General features: G+C 44.0%; 1 protein-coding gene across 5 annotated transcripts in view; it reads left to right on the top strand.

The window, feature by feature from the left end:
* Positions 1-1908: 1908 nt before the first annotated feature.
* The window catches only part of LOC129855371 (palladin-like), a 117033-nt gene continuing 98925 nt past the window's right edge, over positions 1909-20016 (top strand). For 2 of the 5 annotated variants that reach the window (XM_055922947.1, XM_055922946.1), the window contains exons 1-2: positions 1909-2070; positions 7616-8731. In XM_055922947.1, the coding sequence (XP_055778922.1) occupies positions 7617-8731 (1115 nt within the window). In that variant the 5' untranslated portion in view covers positions 1909-2070; position 7616. The remainder of the gene's footprint in view (positions 2071-7615; positions 8732-20016) is intronic. The other 3 variants (XM_055922949.1, XM_055922948.1, XM_055922945.1) reach the window with 2 other exon arrangements.

Below are 20016 nucleotides of genomic sequence, written 5' to 3'. Positions count from 1 at the left end.
ATTGTCTTGTAAAGTTGACTTGTCAACAGCTAGTTTGCTAAATTAAGTCAACTTATTAACTGCGAGTGCGAGGGGAAAGAAATAGCCAGTGTATGGCATTTTACTGTGCTGGGATGTCTGAGGACCAACTATGTTACTTTCAAAATAGCTAACGATAACAGTTTATGTCTAGCTATCGCCATATTCACATTTTGTTGCTGACAGCGCCATGAGATAAGTCTTGACCAATTGTCTTCAAGTCTGAGTAGCCAATGAAATACAAGCAATGGGGAAATTGAAAGGACAAACTAAACTACTGTGCTGCTAAAAAAAAGATTGCCTCTTCGTTTGGCTGCTACTATCTAACTGCTGTTTGGGGATAGCTAGCTAGATATTATCATCAATGCATGTAGATTTAATAAAATAAAAAAATTCACCAGTAAAAAACGAAATTAGATGACCAAATACAATATCTCATTAATGGTTGGGCATTCGTGTAGGCGGATGATGGCCACTTTGTATGATTATGACACGGACCCACCTAGAGTTTAAATGGTTATCATCAATGTGAGAGCAAAAAAAAAAAAATACTTCTGAAAAGCTGAAGTGGTAAATGACCATAAGTGTTAACTGACAGTTGGATCTGTAAACTGTTCTCTAGTCTAGTTGAAAGGACGCTCAGATTGGAAAAGCTCCAGTTCTATTCTTGCCAGACCATGAGTGAGGCTATTCGAAGACACCACCAATTAATGCAGTTATTTTTAAATGATACCCTCAACAAGGTACACTTAAGCTATTTCAATATAGAAGATGGATGGTGTAAGTCCATGGGGCTTTGAAAAGAGGAGTGGGGTGTGTGTTCTGGGGCAGTGAATGAAGGGTTGGTGCTGTGGGACAGTTGATGGAGAAGTGGTGTTGGTGTCAGTGGTTTGCCAGTGTGTGTGTGAGGGGGGTTGCTGGTTTGATAGAGCTGTCCCAATGGACATTCCTCCCTGCCCTGTAACTAGCACTTAACTCTAATCAGTAGTTGGAGAACCGGAATAGCTCTGTGCTGTTAGGACCAACCGTCTGCCATAACGGCCCACAGATTAACCAAGTGGGGCTGCAGAGCCAGAATGTGTCTGTGCCCTTCCAACCCAACCTTAGTTTCGCCGAGCAAATTTGGCTCAAGCAGAAAACTGTCACTACCTGTCACTCAGGATATAAGGCAGAGGCATCAGTGAGAGACAGCCTGCAGAGAGGACAGAGAGTATTTCAATTCGGATGGAGAGGATGTGGGCTCCAGAGAAAGCATTGCTTGGACCATAAGTTACCCTGGCCCCCAACTTCCATTGTGTAGAAAACGCTCATACACTGAAGAGTCTATACTGAGAACAGCTTCTTCAGAGGCTCAGTGGCAGGTCTCAGGTCAATGAATCAACTCCACTGGCCACAGAGGAGGCAGAGTTACAGCAGAGAGAAAAGGGAGATGTCAAGCTCTGATTCAAGATTAGCATCAGCTCCTAACCCTAGCCCATACTATGACTGACAGAGCCTGGCCTTCCTCCCCCATATTTATGGTACAGACAGATACATACTGTACAGGTAACAGAGTACATTCATCTTTCATGACCACCAGCTTTGTAGGTTTGATAGTGCAACATGTTGAGGTACAAAGTGAAAAGACTCCCAGTTCCATGTGTTAGAGAGTGTGTATGTGGGTATTTCGTTCTGTGTGTAAAGCACTGTATATATTGTAATCAGTGGAAAGTATTACTCCCCTGCGGTTTTCTCATATATCCCCGCTCTCGCTCTTTCTCATTCTCTCTCTCTTCTCTCTCTCAGCAGCATTCTGGCTGTGAAACCTGAGCCCGATGCCAAATATAACCTGACACAGTGAGCGGTCAAACGCTGGGACAGATGGGACAGCAGGCTACTCTGGAGGCACCGCTCAAGTGGCCCTAGACCCGCTCACAGTGCTCCCACTCCCTGCACGACCGAAAAAGCTACTCTGTTGGAAGGAGACGCTTCTGACTTATTCATACACAGATAATCTTAAGAGAAAACTGGAAACACTAGACTGGTACAATACCTTTGGACAAAAACCTGAAGGTAAGGCTGTTGACCATTTATTGTTGACAATATTAGTAGAATATGTAGAATATTAGTAGAATATAGAGATGTTGTTTCCATCATTTAATCAGCCACCACGAGATCCTTCCAACTTCCCACTGGTCACAGATGTCAATTCAACGTCTATTTCACATTGGTTAAAGGTAATTTCATTGACATGACATGGAAACATCATTGATTTAACCAGTATGTGCCATGGGGTTGTGATATTAGAAAGGCGCTTAGAGAAAACTATAGATATGTATTTACTGTTAGTGTATGTGGGGATATTCACTTTGCGTTTGAGATCCAGTTAGTGTCAGAACTGCAAGGGACATGTGGTTATTTTCACTCAATATTACCATTACATCAAAGTACGTTACAAAGTCAGTAATAAGTAAATAGTTATTGAACAGTGATACCCTCATTTATTTACTCTGTTCTATTCTGTCATTGACAACATTTACAATGACCATTGGCAGTGGCCATTGACTTTTTGTCAGTTTAAAATTGAAACAAAATATTCCCCATTCATAATGTATCAATGTTGTATAGATTACTTATTTTCCACATGGAAAATAACAGGCTCTGAAGAGAATACTGTCCCTTGTGTGCCTGACTGTGAAAACACATGTGTGTATGTATCTGTGTGTCCTGTGTGAGCTCCTGTATGTGCTATACTGTAGTGTGTGTGTTTAAAGGGGACGTTTTTTAGGGTGGAATTGTACTGCTGCTGTGAAACTTAGCCCAAGGGGAATAAAAACAACAACAGCTGTTCTCCTGGACGCCATGGCAGGCAGAATGTCACACTTGTATATACCACACTGACGCACAAACACACTCACTTTTATACAGACGAGCCTATTGCATACAAGTCTGTACAGTACCATCATCTACATTATAGTCACGGAGCTCACATGTAGATGTAGCCTACTGTACATAACACACAGAGCTATGTTTGAGATATTGATCACTGTCTGCGAAGAGTTTCATAAATGTGTGGTATGACCAAAACAAACACTTTTCCTCTGTGAAGGTGCATCTCTCGCTCTCTTTCACTCTCTCTTTCACTCTCTTTCACTCGCTCTCTTTCACTCTCGCTCTCTTTCACTCTCTCTCTTTTTCACTCTCTCTCTCTTTCATTCTCTCTCTCTCTCTCTTTCACTCTCTCTCTCTCTCTTTCACTCTCTCTTTCACTCTTTCTTTCACTCTCTCTTTCACTCAATTCAATTCAATTTCAATTCAAGGGGCTTTATTGGCATGGGAAACATGTGTTAACATTGCCAAAGCAAATGAGGTAGACAATACACAAAAGTGAAACAAACAAAACGAATTAACAGTAAACATTACACATACAGAAGTTTCAAAACAATAAAGACATTACGAGTGTCATATTAAATATATACAGTGTTGTAACAATGTACAAATGGTTAAAGCACACAAGTTAAAATAAGTAAGCATAAATATGGGTTGTATTTACAATGGTGTTTGTTTTTCACTGGTTGCCCTTTTCTTGTGGCAACAGGTCACAATTCTTGCTGCTGTGATGGCACACTGTGGAATTTCACCCAGTAGATATGGGAGTTTATCAAAATTGGATTTGTTTTCGAATTCTTTGTGGATCTGTGTGATCTGAGGGAAATATGTGTCTCTAATATGGTCATACATTGGGTAGGAGGTTAGGAAGTGCAGCTCGGTTTCCACCTCATTTTGTGGGCAGTGTGCACATAGCCTGTCTTCTCTTGAGAGCCATGTCTGCCTACGGCGGCCTTTCTCAATAGCAAGGCTATGCTCACTGAGTCTGTACATAGTCAAAGCTTTCCTTAAGTTTGGGTCAGTCACAGTGGTCAGGTATTCTGCCACTGTGTACTCTCTGTTTAGGGCCAAATAGCATTCTAGTTTGCTCTGTTTTTTTGTTAATTCTTTCCAATGTGTCAAGTAATTATCTTTTTGTTTTCTCATGATTTGGTTGGGTCTAATTGTGCTGTTGTCCTGGGGCTTTGTGGGGTGTGTTTGTGTTTGTGAACAGAGCCCTAGGACCAGTTTGCTTAGGGGACTCTTCTCCAGGTTCATCTCTCTGTAGGTGATGGCTTTGTTATGGAAGGTTTGGGAATCGCTTCCTTTTAGGTGGTTGTAGAATTTAACTGCTCTTTTCTGGATTTTGATAATTAGTGGGTATCGGCCTAATTCTGCTCTGCATGCATTATTTGGTGTTCTGCGTTGTACACTGAGGATATTTTTGCAGAATTCTGCATGCAGAGTCTCAATTTGGTGTTTGCCCCATTTTGTGAAATCTTGGTTGGTGAGCGGACCCCAGACCTCACAACCATAGAGGGCAATGGGCTCTATGACTGATTCAAGTATTTTTAGCCAGATCCTAATTGGTATGTTGAAATTTATGTTCCTTTTGATGGCATAGAATGCCCTTCTTGCCTTGTCTCTCAGATCGTTCACAGCTTTGTGGAAGTTACCTGTGGTGCTGATGTTTAGGCCGAGGTATGTATAGTTTTTTGTGTGCTCTAGGGCAACGGTGTCTAGATGGAATTTGTGGTCCTGGCGACTGGACCTTTTTTGGAACACCATTATTTTGGTCTTACTGAGATTTACTGTCAGGGCCCAGGTCTGACAGAATCTGTGCAGAAGATCTAGGTGCTGCTGTAGTCCCTCACTCTCTCTCTCTCTCTCTCTCTCTCTCTCAGTGAGTTCTACATACAGTGCCTTCGGAAAGTATTCAGACCCCTTGACTTTTTCCACATTTTGTTACGTTACAGCCAGGGTTAGGTAGGTTACTTTCTAAATGTAATCCGTTACAGTTACTAGATACCTGTTCAAAATTGTAATCAGTAACGTAACTTTTGGATTACCCAAACTCAGTAATTTTTAGATTACTTTCCCTTAAGAGGTATTAGAAGAAGACAAAAATGTATGTTACCAATTGAACAAAATCTATTGCAAGATCCATTAATGTTAAAGTTGACATATCTGGCCATATATGGATGTTACATTTTACTTTATGTTTGTGTAGGCTTCTTCTAACCCATCACTTTCTACTACATATAATAAGAAGATTAAATTATATATTTACATTGAAAATCAAAGTCTATCAGAATTCCAGTCATTCCAATAAATGTTATACCCCTTGATCTTCAAGAATAGGACTTGGAAATATGGAAGTGTAGATTATCCAAATTGTTTTACCTGAGCATAACCCCAAAACTAACGACTTATTAGCCAGCCCTACTCTGTTGTTTGTGATTTTGTTGTCATGGAGGATTGATAGGCCTGGAGAAGCTGAGGGATGGGCCTGTAGAAATGTAACCACTCTCAGATTAATAGACAGAGCTATGGATGCCAGGACTGACCATCCATGATATCAAAAGTATTGTTTTAACCATGTTATGAGGCTATACAGTGTTTGTTTACATTTACAATGTTTACAAACATTGGAGAAAAACAAGGTTATATTTTGGGTTCTCATGGAGTGCGACAGTTCAAGTAAGCTCATGAGGCATTTATAAGTGATATTCCTCAAGAATCAAGATGTGTCCAAACTTTCCACTGGTACTGTATATCACAACGTACAGATAAAAAAATAGTAGTAGCATAATATAGAGCAATTCAATACAAGCACCTGGGCAGGCTAAGCTAGTATACAGTACCTGTCAAAAGTTTGGACACACCTACTCATTGAAGGGTTTTTCTTTATTTTGACTATTTTCTACATTGTAGAATAATATTGAAGACATCATAACTATGAAATAACACATATATATATATATTTTATATTTAAGATTCTTCAAAGTAGCCACCCTTTGCCTTAATGACAGCTTTGCACACTCTTGATATTCTCTCAATCAGCTATGAGGTAGTCACCTAGAATGCATTTCAATTAACAGGTGTGCCTTGTTAAAAGTTAATTTGTGGAATTTCTTTCCTTCTAAATGTGTTTGAGCCAATCAGTTGTGTTGTGACAAGGTAGGGGTGGTATACCGAAGATAGCCCTATTTGGTAAAAGACCAAGTTCATATTATGGAAAGAACAGCTCAAGTAAGCAAAGAGAAACGACAGTCCATCATTACTTTAAGACATGAAGGTCAGTCAATCCGGAAAACATCAAGAACTTTGAAAGTTTCTTCAAGTGCGGTCGCAGAAACCATCAAGAGCTATGATGAAACTGTCTCTCATGACGACCACCAAAGGAAAGAAAGACCCAGAGTTAACTCTGCTGCAGAGGATAAGTTAAATAGAGTTACCAGCCTCAGAAATTGCAGCCCAAATAAATGCTTCACTGAGTTCAAGTAACAGACACATCTCAACATCAACTGTTCAGAGGAGACTGCGTGAATCAGGCCTTCATGGTCAAATTGCTGCAAAGAAAACACTATTGAAGGACACCAATAAGAGGAAGAGACTTTCTTGGGCCAAGAAACACGAGCAATGGACATTAGACCAGTGGAAATCTGTCCTTTGGTCTGATGAGTCCAAATTTGAGATTACTTGGTTCCAACCGCCATGTCTTTGTGAGACGCAGAGTAGGTGAATGGATGATCTCCGCATGTGTGGTGCCCACCATGAAGCATGGAGGAGGAGGTGTGATGGTGTGGGGGTGCTTGCTGGTGACACTGTCTGGGATTTATTTTGAATTCAAGGCACACTTAGCGAGCATGGCTACCACAGCATTCTGCAGCGATACGCCATCTCATCTGGTTTGCACTTAGTGGGACTATAATTTGTTTTTCAACAGGACAATGACCCAACACACCTCCAGGCTGTGTAAGGGCTATTTGACCAAGAAGGAGAGTGATGGAGTGCTGCATCAGATGACCTGGCCTCCACAATCACCCAACCTCAACCCAATTGAGATGGTTTGGGAGGAGTTGAACCGCAGAGTGAAGGCACTCCTTCAAGACTGTTGGAAAAACATTCCTTATGAAGCTGGCTGAGACAATGCAAAGCTGCCATGAAGGCAAACTTTGAAAAATCTAAAATATTAACTTTTTTTGTTTAACACTTTTTTGGTTACTACATGATTCCATATGTGTTATTTCATAGTTTTGATGTCTTAACTATTATTTTGCAATGTAGAAAATAGTAAAAATAAAGAAAACCCTTGAATGAGTAGGTGTGTCCAAACTTTGGACTGGTTCTGTATATATGTTAACTTTCATAACTCTATGCTTGCAGTGAATTGTTACAGAGAGACATAGATGGACAAGAATAAGGAAGTGAGAGGAGAGTCAGGGAAATATACAGTTAGGGTGAGAATAGAGGGAGGGATGGTGACAAATGCCAGTCAAGTCCACTTTGACCTCTGGAAAGCCCTTTGTAAATACCCACCAGCTGTGCCGAAAAAATTGTAGCCTGAGTCATCACAACTGAGCAACTGTTGGTTTGTGAGGGAGTGTGGGTTTATTTTATTCAGATGACTATGTACTGTGGATGTGTGTATTGCTTATCATTAGTGTCTTACTGTATCTACAGTGTTAACTGAATGTCATGTTTGTGTGTGTGTGTGTGTGTGTGTGTGTGTGTGTGTGTGTTACAGGATGCAGGACGGGAGCTGGAACCAGTCCCTCCCCCCCTCTCTGCTTGTGAAGGATGGGCGTGGGGTTCTAGAAGGAGATGGGTGCGTGTTCTCGGAGGTTTCGTCTGATGGGGATCTGTACCTGGACTCTATGGCGGAGCTGGATGCTGGTGACGGGGACTTTCCAAACCTTACTGCCTTTCTCAGCCAAGATGAGATCAACCGTAGCCTGGACCTGGCCTGGGAGGCCTTCAGTGACGCAGAAGACTGGGTGGACCCTGTCTCCCCTATTCCCAAAACCCAGGAGCCGGCTCTCCACTACCACCCCTCCCTTGCCCCCTTCAGCACCACAGAATACCTGACCAAAAGCCCCTGCTTCCCCCATGAAACAAAAGTCTCGTCCATGGACGACAGCCACTCAGTCAAAGTCACCTCCAGCCAGAGTGTCCACCTCAGCAGGCCCATACAGGCCACCTTCGAAGCCACGGCCTCGCCTGAGAAGTTTGTCTGCCACAAGAACATCACCCCAGTCTATAAACAGGACAAGCCCCGGCTGGTCCATGAGGGCTTGGAGCTGAATGAACGGGCTGCCTCAGCCACGGAGTTCTGCAGCCGTGCCGCCACCTTCATCGAGGAGCTGTCCTCCATCTTTAAAGGCTCCTCTCGGCTGGAGCAACAGGGGGAGGAAGACTCCTCCTCTCCCGACAGCGGGTACCTGTCTCCTAAGAGCCACCGGCTTGTCCCCCGGGGCTTTGCCTCTGTCCCTCCACAGCCTTTCATCCAACAGGTGGCGGCGCAGCAGGACCAGCCAGGCCTGGGTACCCAGCCAGCAAGCATGATGGGTGTAACGGGTGTGATGGGTGTCCCTCCACTGAGTGTGACAGGGGTGCCAGTTGTTTCTGGTCTAATGAGTGTGAATGAGTTGATGGGAGAGCAGCAGCACAGTGGAGCCCAGTTGATGGGGGAGCAGCACAGTGGAGCTCAGTTGATGGGGGAGCAGCACAGTGGAGCTCAGTGTGTAGATGGAGACCTGTCGCTGCCACACTTCACCCAGAAGCTGAAGAGTCAGGAGGTGGCAGAGGGACACCCCATCAGACTGGAGTGCAGGGTGGCAGGAAACCCTCAGCCGCTGGTCAGGTAAGGAGACTGGTGCTTGGTGGAAGACTGCTTTGGTTGTGATAATATTAGTGATGAGTGATATTAGAATAAGACAGTTAACACCAGTGGCAGCGCAAAGAGGTGGTTTATTCATATAGTAAATCTGACTGCTGAATTTGTTCTTTAACAACACTTACATTCGCTCATGCTTATTTATACGCTACTGTAGCCTCCTGAGTGGTGCAGCAGTCTAAGGCACTGCATCACAGTGCTAGCTGTGTCACTACAGATCTTGGTTAGATCCCAGGCTGTGTCACAGCCGGCCGTGACCGGGAGACCCATGAGGCGGCACACATTTGTCCCAGCGTCGTCCGGGTTAGGGGAGGGTTTGGCCGGCCAGGATGTCCTTGTCCCATAGCGCTCTAGCGACTCCTGTGGCGGCCCGGGCGCATGCACGCTGACACGGTTGCCAGGTGTACAGAGTTTCCTCCGACACATTGGTGCGGCTGACTTCCGGTTTAAGTGAGCATTGTGTCAAAGAAGCAGTGTGGCTTGGCTGGGTTGTGTTTCGGAGGACGCACGGCTCTCGACCTTCGCCTCTCCCGAGTCCGTACGAGAGTTGCAGCCATGGGACAAGATTGTAACTACCAATTGAGAAGAAAAAGGGGTGAAAATATATATATATACAAAATCAAACATACTGGATGTATACGCTACTGTATATCTATGTATCGTTTAATTGAGATCTCCAATGTTATGTGTTGCCCATGTGATGCAGTGGGTAAAGATTAGAACGCTGGCATCCTTCCTTCCAATACTGGAAAGTACAGTCACAGAAACTATATTTAGTCCTACAGTTCCAAGACAGTTGATCCTCTGGTTTGTCCCGACACCAATGTCCTTCCCCCCTAAGGGAAGTGGATCCCCAGGGTGGAGACTTTTGAAAAGATCCCCCTCTGGAAGCCGGTCCATTGAAACACACGGACTCCCCGTTTGGAGACAAGCATGTGGTGACTTTGGAGTTTTGTTCCGAGAGGATTTGGATGTATGGCGAAAAAGATCCAACTGAAACACTAAGGCGCTCACACTCACATAGACTGGTGTCAGTGGTACGACGCTCAGCCTTCAGTCAGAGATAGGGTTGCTGACTGTGGGAGTGGGAGATTGGGGGAACGGAAGGGGGTAGGAGTTGAGAGCTGTTGGGTGTCGAGAAGGCCTCCTTGGAACACCTGCTGTGTGGTTGGGAGAGTTCCACTGTGTTTAAACCTCGAGTAACCAATAAGCCTTGCGACCAGGTGCTGTCAGGTCAGGGAGTTTCTGCCTGGGCAGTCGTTCTGCTCCTTTTGAAAGTACAGCACCCCCTGGCTGTAGGGATTTGGATCAGTCCAAATACAGATGGTGAGAGTCCTGGGGCTGTGGTTCTGACATGGTTCTCTCCTCTCCTGGTGGGCTATAAGGGGCCTCTTCCTCGGCTGTATAAATAGTCTCCAGGCCAACAGGAGCCAGGAATGTAGTAAGCAATGTCATTACACAGCGTTTTCCGTCACCGCACTCTCCACATCTTCACCTCTCCACACCTTCTTGGGAAATATGAAGGATGTAGTGTAGTGTTGTATTTTACCACCAGGAAACAGGAGAAGGGAGACAGACATGGAGAGGGAGAGAGCGGAAGAGGGGGGGAGGCTAATATAGGCTGAGACTGGAATAGGACTAGGTCTCAGATCATTTTGGTTTCTTTTGTGTTTTTTTTGACCTAATATGTAGTTTATTTGTGTCTGAATGTTTCTTGTATAATCAGTCTGGGATTGTGATTTTGATGTTTACAAGTCAGGAATTGTCTGAATTTTTGATATAAGACTGAGGTCTTGTTTACTCCAGTCTTGGGGATCCGGATAGAAAATGGTTCACCCAGATGTTTTATCACTTATCCTGCAGATAACGACTTTTGAGGCTTGTCCTGTTTTCTGTCTATTGACACTAGATGGCACTGTGGTATTTATCATTCAGAAAGATGTTGCACAATGTCTTCAGTGTCCCCATTGGAATCTGCACTATACCAAGTGGCATCCCAGTAATAAATGAATATGTTGAAAACATGTTGACATATATGTATAAGAACATCTACCGGTGTTAGTTTCTCGTGCACTGAGAAATGTCAGGGGTTTTATATAATGTTTACATACCCTACAATATTCATCTCATATCTCTATACTGTACTCTATACCATCTACTGCATCCTGCCTATGCCGTTCAGCCATCGCTCATCCATATATTTATATGTACATATTCTTAGTCATTCCTTTACACTTGCGTGTAAAAGGTAGTTGTTGTGAAATTGTTAGATCACATGTTAGATATTACTGCACGGTCGGGAACTTGAAGCACAAGCATTTTCGCTACACTCGCATTAACATCTGCTAACCATGTGTATGTGACCAATAAAATTTGATTTGATTTTCCACCACAACATTCAACTGCTTCACTTGTGTTGTGTATGTTTTGTGTTCTCCAGGGAAATGGATTGTGCAGCAGAGTAAACTCTACGGGGTTAGAAGGCTGAGCTACAGCCTCTGACTGAGGCTTTCATGAACATACTTTCTTGTTCCCCTGCTCTTCATCCATCTCTCTCACCAGGACAGACACACAATAACAGTCAGACTCCCTCTGGGACTGTTGTGTGGTGGAAAGTGAACAGCTCTTATCCTGGTCAGGACTATATGAGACAATGCTGTCAGGGAAATGTTGAGGACCAAAGATTCCATGTCAAATGAAGAACACTTCCCCTGAATCAATATTCTCAGTCCTGGGCTGGCCCTAGTTTTAATACACCATAACAAGTAATCTACCCTCTGCCTTATAATGCAACTACTCCTGACAATCCAACTGTAAGTAGCCTTGCACAAGCCGGAATGGCTCATAGGAGCAGGAGCCTATCTGTAGCATGAGGCAGCTTGATGTACAAGTAAACCACCTGAACAGGACGCTAGTCTATCTCCTTAATGCTGAGTGCCAAGCAGAGATGCATTGGGTCCCATTTTTACATTCTTTGGTATTACTCGGCCAGCCTCACAATCTCAGGGCGGACACTAACCACAAGGCCACTGAGTGGTTAGAAGCATCATCATTTGATCTGTATGCTACAGGACCCTTTTACAATAGAGACAATCGATTCCAGGTGTGGAGAGACATGCCATGTATGTAAACATTGGGTTTGGCATAGCAGACAGTGTACATTGCTCCCAGGCCTTGTAGGTGCTGTATAGATTTATGCATGCATGGTTTGCTTACACAGGCCAAGTGGGGTCTGCGTGTGTGTGTGAGGATTTTAAGGATGAAGATACCTCCGTGTGTGTATGTGTGTGTCACGTCCTTTCCCTGCAGTTGTACCCCAGGAGCTTGCAGGGGTTTTGGGAATTACCCTGTAATGTGACACCTAGGTTGATTTACTGCTGTAAAGTACCGCAGGGATGCTTTGATTCACAATTTCAGGAACAGTAATAAACTGCTGCCTCCCCACCCAGGAGCAAACGGTCAAAACAATTTATCTCGATTTTACAGAATGGCCAACATTCCTAGCCTACATATCCCTTGCTATTTAATTGGAACACTTTAACAATGACCTATGAATGAACATCTTATGTGATGTGTTTATTTTAGTTGCACATTATCTCCCTGGAAGCCCTCCGTAAAAACCTGGCCGTAGAGATAGCCTCAGTAATATGGCCATGGTTTATTATTTGTCATAACTAGGTTTTAGGAAGGGTCATGGCTCTAACTCCTTGGTCAAGCACATCAACCTGCTAATCTTATCAAATGAGATACCAGCAAAGATACAAAATAGATAGCTTTTTCTTCCTGCCCCCCCCCTTATCGCTTTATGTACACGTGATGTACGTACTGGATGTGTGGATGGATGTGGGTCTTTAAGATAATCATCATTGGACTGTTCACTACCCTATAGCGCGCTTGTCTCAAAGGGCCATTCTCACACACACATGTATGTGTTTTCTATGTTTTCCAGAGGAGAACTATTATTTATCCTACCCTTTGTTCTTCATTAGCATCATTTCAATGGCTAATTGTCTCTATTGTGAGTGTGTTCTTATTTACATGTGTGTGCGTGTGTGGTGTTGGTGTGTGTTTGTGTTTTTATCTTCCTTTACTTCCCACCAGTCTGTCTTTAATGGTTGCTCCCCATTTTAACAGTCGTTTCCCCTGGGCAGGGGCTTTGATGGGGTTGCCAGGTCTTTGCAGGAGATCCCCTTCCTCACCTCTAAAAATGCCTTTTGCCCATTCACTCTCTGGGTAACGAGTTGGTGATGCGGTAGTAGTGCCAACATTTCACATGCTCACTGGGACAGGCATTCCTGGTGGCTGGGCGCGGTCTCCCATGGTCGTGGGCGACTGCAGTTGTCTGTGTTCTTGGTGGGAGAGTCCTACGGTCCCCGAGCGCCTGGTATTTCTCAGTGTACACTTCGGCTCCTCAAACACACTGATTTACACTGAGAGAGAGGCCTGTTTGGCATCAGGGCAGTGTGTATGTGTGTGTGTGTGTGTGTGTATGTTGTGTGTGTGTGTGTGTGTCGGGGACACCTCCTCTAAAGGCCTGTTGTTTTTGGAATCCTTTCCCAGAGAGAGATGACGCCTTAACTGTATGTTCAGAAGAGTAGAAGAGAATCCATCTTTAATTGTTGGATGTGTTATTTAAGGCTTCCCGTGTAATGTTCTTTCTTGTCATCACCATAGCTGCTTGCCGTACAAAGCATTTTCTAAACTGTCCTTGGAGTAGAGAGTCGGTAGTGAGACGTAGAAGGAGACAGCTGTGGGGAAACAGCCTTGGCTGCATGGGATAAACCAAACACACACAACCCCAGAGGAAACTTGAGGAAGATGAGAAGCTGGAGAGGAATGGTGAGCTGAAATCCAAACAAGGCAGCGTTTCCAACACTGGTGGGAGCACACGGCATTCGCTACGCTGATGTTGGAATTTGTCATCAAATATAGGATTCTTGTTTAAATTCAACATTCCCATTTTGTACAGACTATGTTTACTCACACATGCCTAAACATTGTCTTCCCCAGCTAGTGGAACAAGTGCCTAAGCTATATTTCATTATTTATTTTTTTATTTAACCTTTATTTAACTAGGCAAGTCAGTTAAGAACACATTCTTATTTACAATGACGGCCTACCAAAAGGCAAAAGGCCTCCTGCTGGGACGGGTCCCTGGGATTAAATTAAATATGCAATATAAATATAGGACAAAACACACATCACAACAAGAGAGACAACACAACACTACATAAAGAGGAACTTAAGACAACAACATAGCAAGGCAGCAACACATGACAACACAGCATGGTAGCAACACAACATAACAACAACAACATGGTAGCAACACAACATGGTAGAAGCACAAACCATGGTACAAACATTATTGGGCATAGACAACAGCACAAAGGGCAAGAAGGTAGTGTCGTGTCTTTGGCATTATTAAAACTGAAGACTTATTTATCAAATAACTCTCTGTAATTATTATTATGCGATTAAACTGATAAATCATGTAACTGTAATTAACTAGGAAGTCGGGGCACCAAGGAAAATATTCAGATTACAAAGTTATAATTTTCCTAATATAACTTTCAGATATTTTAATATCTGATCAATTAGTCTTCGAATTAATGAATTATTATTTACCTCACGTTAGTCTCATTCCAAACGTCGTAAATTGTTGGTTATCTGCACGAACCCAGTCTTCACTATGAGTCATCCATACATCAATTGTCTTAAAATCATTTATTTACTAACTAAGTAATTCACAGAAATGCATAACAAACAGTAGATATGTTTACAAGGAAATGATAGGAGAATGTGCCCTAGTGGGCTAAACCGGCATGGCGGCTTATTAGACAGAGTGATAATTATAACAATTGAAATGCTAATCTTTTGCACATGAACGCTCACTCATTCGGAAACAATTGCAATCAATATATATATTTACGCTCAGTGTGTCGTCGGGATCTCTGTTGAAAAGTTTGTTTCTGTTGGAGAGTCTGTCCGCCCTCTCTCTGTCGTGGTTAGAATGGATAGTTCAGAGTGACATTCATTCATGTCGTTATAGAATAGTTGTTTCGGCGGTTGTCGGTCTTTGCGTTCAATGATACAGAATTCCTAGCTGCAGACTAGTAATTAATATCAAAGACTTGTTCTTATTCTGTCTGTATCGATAGTCTAAGAGTTTAACCACGTGGGATGGTTAAAAGATTCAGCAATCGTCTCAACCCTTAGCCCTCTCTCAATTGAGGTAAGCTCGGTCTCTTGATAGAAAACTCGGGTGGGAGTTTTATTCGGAAGAGCAGAAAAGGCTGTCTGTCCCATGACGCCAGACCATAACTGTGCTCACGGGCGGTCCTCTGATTTAGTTAAACTCCAAAGGGAATTGGAGTTTCCTTCATTAAACAGTCCAAAATCACATTACACAATTTGACAAACAGTATCATCCTCACTCATTCATCTTATACAACAATTAGATGTAAGCCTCATAACTGAGGCTATTATATAAACAGCGTTATGGTAATGTGGCCGTATTGTCTCCCATGAGTTTCACAAAATTGTACCAAACGGACCAGTTCGTAGCTGGATTCTTCACCGATCTTTTATACATTCTCCAGAAAATAAATATTGTTCGGACCTCAAGTTCTGTGAGGTGGAAGAAATTCCTTTGTTCTCTCTATGAAAACTCTCTCTCGATACTGTGGCCATGAGGAGATAATATCCTCCAGGAATTTACGACCTCTATGACCACAGCAGCCTGGGTGTAGGAGACAGGGAGGTAGGGGAATGTGCATAGAAAAGGGCTGGTGCAGAGGGGGTAGTGCTCGCTGTACCCAAAGAGGGCAACGCGGGGTAGTGCTCGCTGTACCCAAAGAGGGCAACGTCATGACAGTAGAGACAGCAATTCATCACACAAAGCAGCCAGTACTGTAAGTAAGGGTGTCCATGATTGAGTCTTTGAATGAATAGATGGAGATAAAACTGTCCAGTTTCAGTGTTTGTTGCAGCTTGTTCCAGTCGCTAGCTGCAGCGAACTGAAAAGAGGAGTGACCCAGCGATGTGTTTGCTTTGGGGACCTTTAACAGAATGTGACTGGCAGAACAGGTGTTGTATGTGGAGGATGAGGGCTGCAGTAGATATCTCAGATGGGGGGAGTGAGGCCTAAGAGGGTTTTATAAATAAGCATCAACCAATGGGTCTTGCGACGGGTATACAGAGATGACCAGTTTACAGAGGAGTATAGAGTGCAGTGATGTGTCCTATAAAGAGCATTGGTGGCATAAAGAGCATTGGTGGCAAATCTGATGGCCGAATAGTAAAGAACATCTAGTCACCCTTACCTGCCGATCTATAAATTATGTCTCCGTAATCGAGCATGGGTAGGATGGTCATCTGAATCAGGGTTAGTTTAGCAGCTGGGGTGAAAGAGGAGCGATTACGATAGAGGAAACAAAGTCTAGATTTAACTTTAGCCTGCAGCTTTGATATGTGCTGAGAGAAGGACAGTGCACTGTCTAGCCATACTCCCAAGTACTTGTATGAGGTGACTACCTCAAGCTCTAAACCCTCAGAGGTAGTAATAACACCTGTGGGAAGAGGGGCATTCTTCTTACCAAACCATATGACCTTTGTTTTGGAGATGTTCAGAATAAGGTTAGGGGTAGAGAAAGCTTGTTGGACACTAAGAAAGCTTTGTTGTAGAGCATTTAACACAAAATCCGGAGAGGGGCCAGCTGAGTATAAGACTGTATCATCTGCATATAAATGGATGAGAGAGCTTCCTACTGCCTGAGCTACAGTATGTTGTTGATGTAAATTGAGAAGAGCGTGGGGCCTAGGATCGAGTCTTGGGGTACTCCCTTGGTGACAGGCAATGGCTGAGACAGCAGATTTTCTGACTTTATACACTGCACTCTTGAGGGGTAGTTAGCAAACTAGGCCAAAGACCCCTCAGAGTCACCAATACTCCTTAGCCGGCCCACAAGAATGGAATGGTCTACCGTATCAAAAGCTTTGGCCAAGTCAATACAAATAGCAGCACAATATTGCTTAGAATCAAGGGCAATGGTGACACCATTGAGGACCTTTAAGGTTGCAGTGACACATCCATAACCTGAGCGGAAACCAGATTGCATACCGGAGAGAATACTATAGACATCAAGAAAGCCAGTCAGTTGATTATTGACAAGTTTTTCCAACACTTTTGATAAACAGGACAAAATAGAAATAGGCCTGTAACAGTTAGGATCAGCTTGATCTCCCCCTTTAAATACAGGACAAACCGTGGCTGCCTTCCAATCAATGGGAACCTCCCCAGAAAGGAGAGACAGGTTAAAAGATTGGATATAGGCTTGGCAATGATAGGGGCAGCAACCTTAAAGAAGAAAGGGTCTAAACCATCTGATCCAGATGTTTTTTGGGGTCAAGTTTAAGGAGCTCCTTTAGCACCTCAGACTCAGTGACTGCCTGCAGGGAGAAACTTTGTAGCGGGGCTTGGGAAAAAGAGGGAGGAGCATCAGGGCTAGTTGCATTAGAAGTCGTGGGAGATGAGGAAATGTTGGACGGGCAAGGAGGCATGGCTGAGTCAAATTGTAACCCTGACTTAATGAAGTGGTAATTAAAGAGCTCAGCCATGTGCTTCTTGCCAGTAACAACCACATCATCAACATTAAGGGACATGGGCAGCTGTGACGAGGAGGGTTTATTCTCCAGGTCTTTGACCGTTTTCCAGAACTTCTTGGGGTTAGACGCACAGAGAGAGAACTGCTCCTTAAACTAACTCACTTTGGCCTTCCGGATAGCCTGAGTGCACTTATTTCTCATTTGCCTGAATGAGAGCCAGTCAGCCTGAATATGCCTGTGCCAAGCCTTTTGCCAAATACAATTCTTGAGGTGGAGTAACTCTGCAAGATCACAGTCGAACCAGGGTCTTAACCTGTTTTTAATTCTTATTTTCTTTATGGGGGCGTGTTTGTTAACAATACCACTGAAAATATAAAAAAGAAGATCCAAGAGTCTTCGACAGACGGGATCAAGCTGATTCTATACCATTTTACAGAGGCCAGGTGATGAAGGAAGGCTTGCTCATGAAAGTTTTTTAGCAAGCGTCTACGTGAACAGATCTATTTACTATCTGTGCTGGTATCTCATTTGATAAGATTATAACTGTAATCCACATCAGTTAAATCTTATGTTAACATTGGGCTTTGGTCCTCATCCTCATATATTGAAACAACTGGGCAGACTTGGGTAGATTTGACTTTTGAACAAGAAGAGTAGAGAGAGAGGGGGGGTAAGGGAGATGTTGGCAGTGTGATGTTGCTGTACTAGTAAAGAGAGAGAGTGGAGAGAGAGGGGGGTAAGGGAGATGTTGGCAGTGTGATGTTGCTGTACTAGTAAAGAGAGAGAGTGGAGAGAGAGGGGGGGGGAGTAAAGGAGATGTTGGCAGAGTGTGATGTTGCTGTACTAGTAAAGAGGGAGTGGAGAGAGGGGGGGGGGGGGGGGAGTAAAGGAGATGTTGGCAGAGTGTGATGTTGCTGTACTAGTAAAGAGAGAGAGTGGAGAGAGAGGGGGGGGGTAAAGGAGATGTTGGCAGAGTGTGATGTTGCTGTACTAGTAAAGAGGGAGTGGAGAGAGGGGGGGGGGGGTAAAGGAGATGTTGGCAGAGTGTGATGTTGCTGTACTAGTAAAGAGAGAGAGTAGAGAGAGGGGGGGTAAAGGAGATGTTGGCAGTGTGATGTTGCTGTACTAGTAAAGAGAGAGAGTAGAGAGAGGGGGGGTAAAGGAGATGTTGGCAGTGTGATGTTGCTGTACTAGTAAAGAGAGAGTGGAGAGAGAGGGGGGGGTAAAGGAGATGTTGGCAGTGTGATGTTGCTGTACTAGTAAAGAGAGAGAGTAGAGAGAGAGGGGGGGTAAAGGAGATGTTGGCAGAGTGTGATGTTGCTGTACTAGTAAAGAGAGAGAGTAGAGAGAGAGGGGGGGTAAAGGAGATGTTGGCAGTGTGATGTTGCTGTACTAGTAAAGAGAGAGAGTAGAGAGAGAGGGGGGGTAAAGGAGATGTTGGCAGAGTGTGATGTTGCTGTACTAGTAAAGAGAGAGAGTAGAGAGAGAGGGGGGTAAAGGAGATGTTGGCAGAGTGTGATGTTGCTGTACTAGTAAAGAGAGAGAGTAGAGAGAGGGGGGGGTAAAGGAGATGTTGGCTGAGTGTGATGTTGCTGTACTAGTAAAGAGAGAGAGTAGAGAGAGAGGGGGGGTAAAGGAGATGTTGGCAGAGTGTGATGTTGCTGTACTAGTAAAGAGAGAGAGTAGAGAGAGAGGGGGGGTAAAGGAGATGTTGGCAGAGTGTGATGTTGCTGTACTAGTAAAGAGAGAGAGTAGAGAGAGGGGGGGTAAAGGAGATGTTGGCAGTGTGATGTTGCTGTACTAGTAAAGAGAGAGAGTAGAGAGAGAGGGGGGTAAAGGAGATGTTGGCAGAGTGTGATGTTGCTGTACTAGTAAAGAGAGAGTAGAGAGAGAGGGGGGTAAAGGAGATGTTGGCAGTGTGATGTTGCTGTACTAGTAAAGAGAGAGTGGAGAGAGAGGGGGGGGTAAAGGAGATGTTGGCTGAGTGTGATGTTGCTGTACTAGTAAAGAGAGAGAGTAGAGAGAGAGGGGGGGTAAAGGAGATGTTGGCAGAGTGTGATGTTGCTGTACTAGTAAAGAGAGAGAGTAGAGAGAGGGGGGGTAAAGGAGATGTTGGCAGTGTGATGTTGCTGTACTAGTAAAGAGAGAGTGGAGAGAGAGAAGGGGGGGTAAAGGAGATGTTGGCAGAGTGTGATGTTGCTGTACTAGTAAAGAGAGAGTGGAGAGAGAGGGGGGGGGTAAAGGAGATGTTGGCAGTGTGATGTTGCTGTACTAGTAAAGAGAGAGAGTAGAGAGAGAGGGGGGTAAAGGAGATGTTGGCAGAGTGTGATGTTGCTGTACTAGTAAAGAGAGAGAGTAGAGAGAGGGGGGGTAAAGGAGATGTTGGCAGAGTGTGATGTTGCTGTACTAGTAAAGAGAGAGAGTAGAGAGAGAGGGGGGGTAAAGGAGATGTTGGCAGTGTGATGTTGCTGTACTAGTAAAGAGAGAGTGGAGAGAGAGGGGGGGGTAAAGGAGATGTTGGCAGTGTGATGTTGCTGTACTAGTAAAGAGAGAGAGTAGAGAGAGAGGGGGGTAAAGGAGATGTTGGCAGAGTGTGATGTTGCTGTACTAGTAAAGAGAGAGTGGAGAGAGAGAGGGGGGGTAAAGGA

This window comes from Salvelinus fontinalis, chromosome 5 (genome assembly GCF_029448725.1).
Source record: "Salvelinus fontinalis isolate EN_2023a chromosome 5, ASM2944872v1, whole genome shotgun sequence".
Taxonomy (NCBI): Eukaryota; Metazoa; Chordata; class Actinopteri; order Salmoniformes; family Salmonidae; genus Salvelinus; species Salvelinus fontinalis.
The sequence above is the reverse complement of the archived record's forward strand: the minus strand, read 5'-3'. Positions and strand labels throughout refer to the sequence as shown.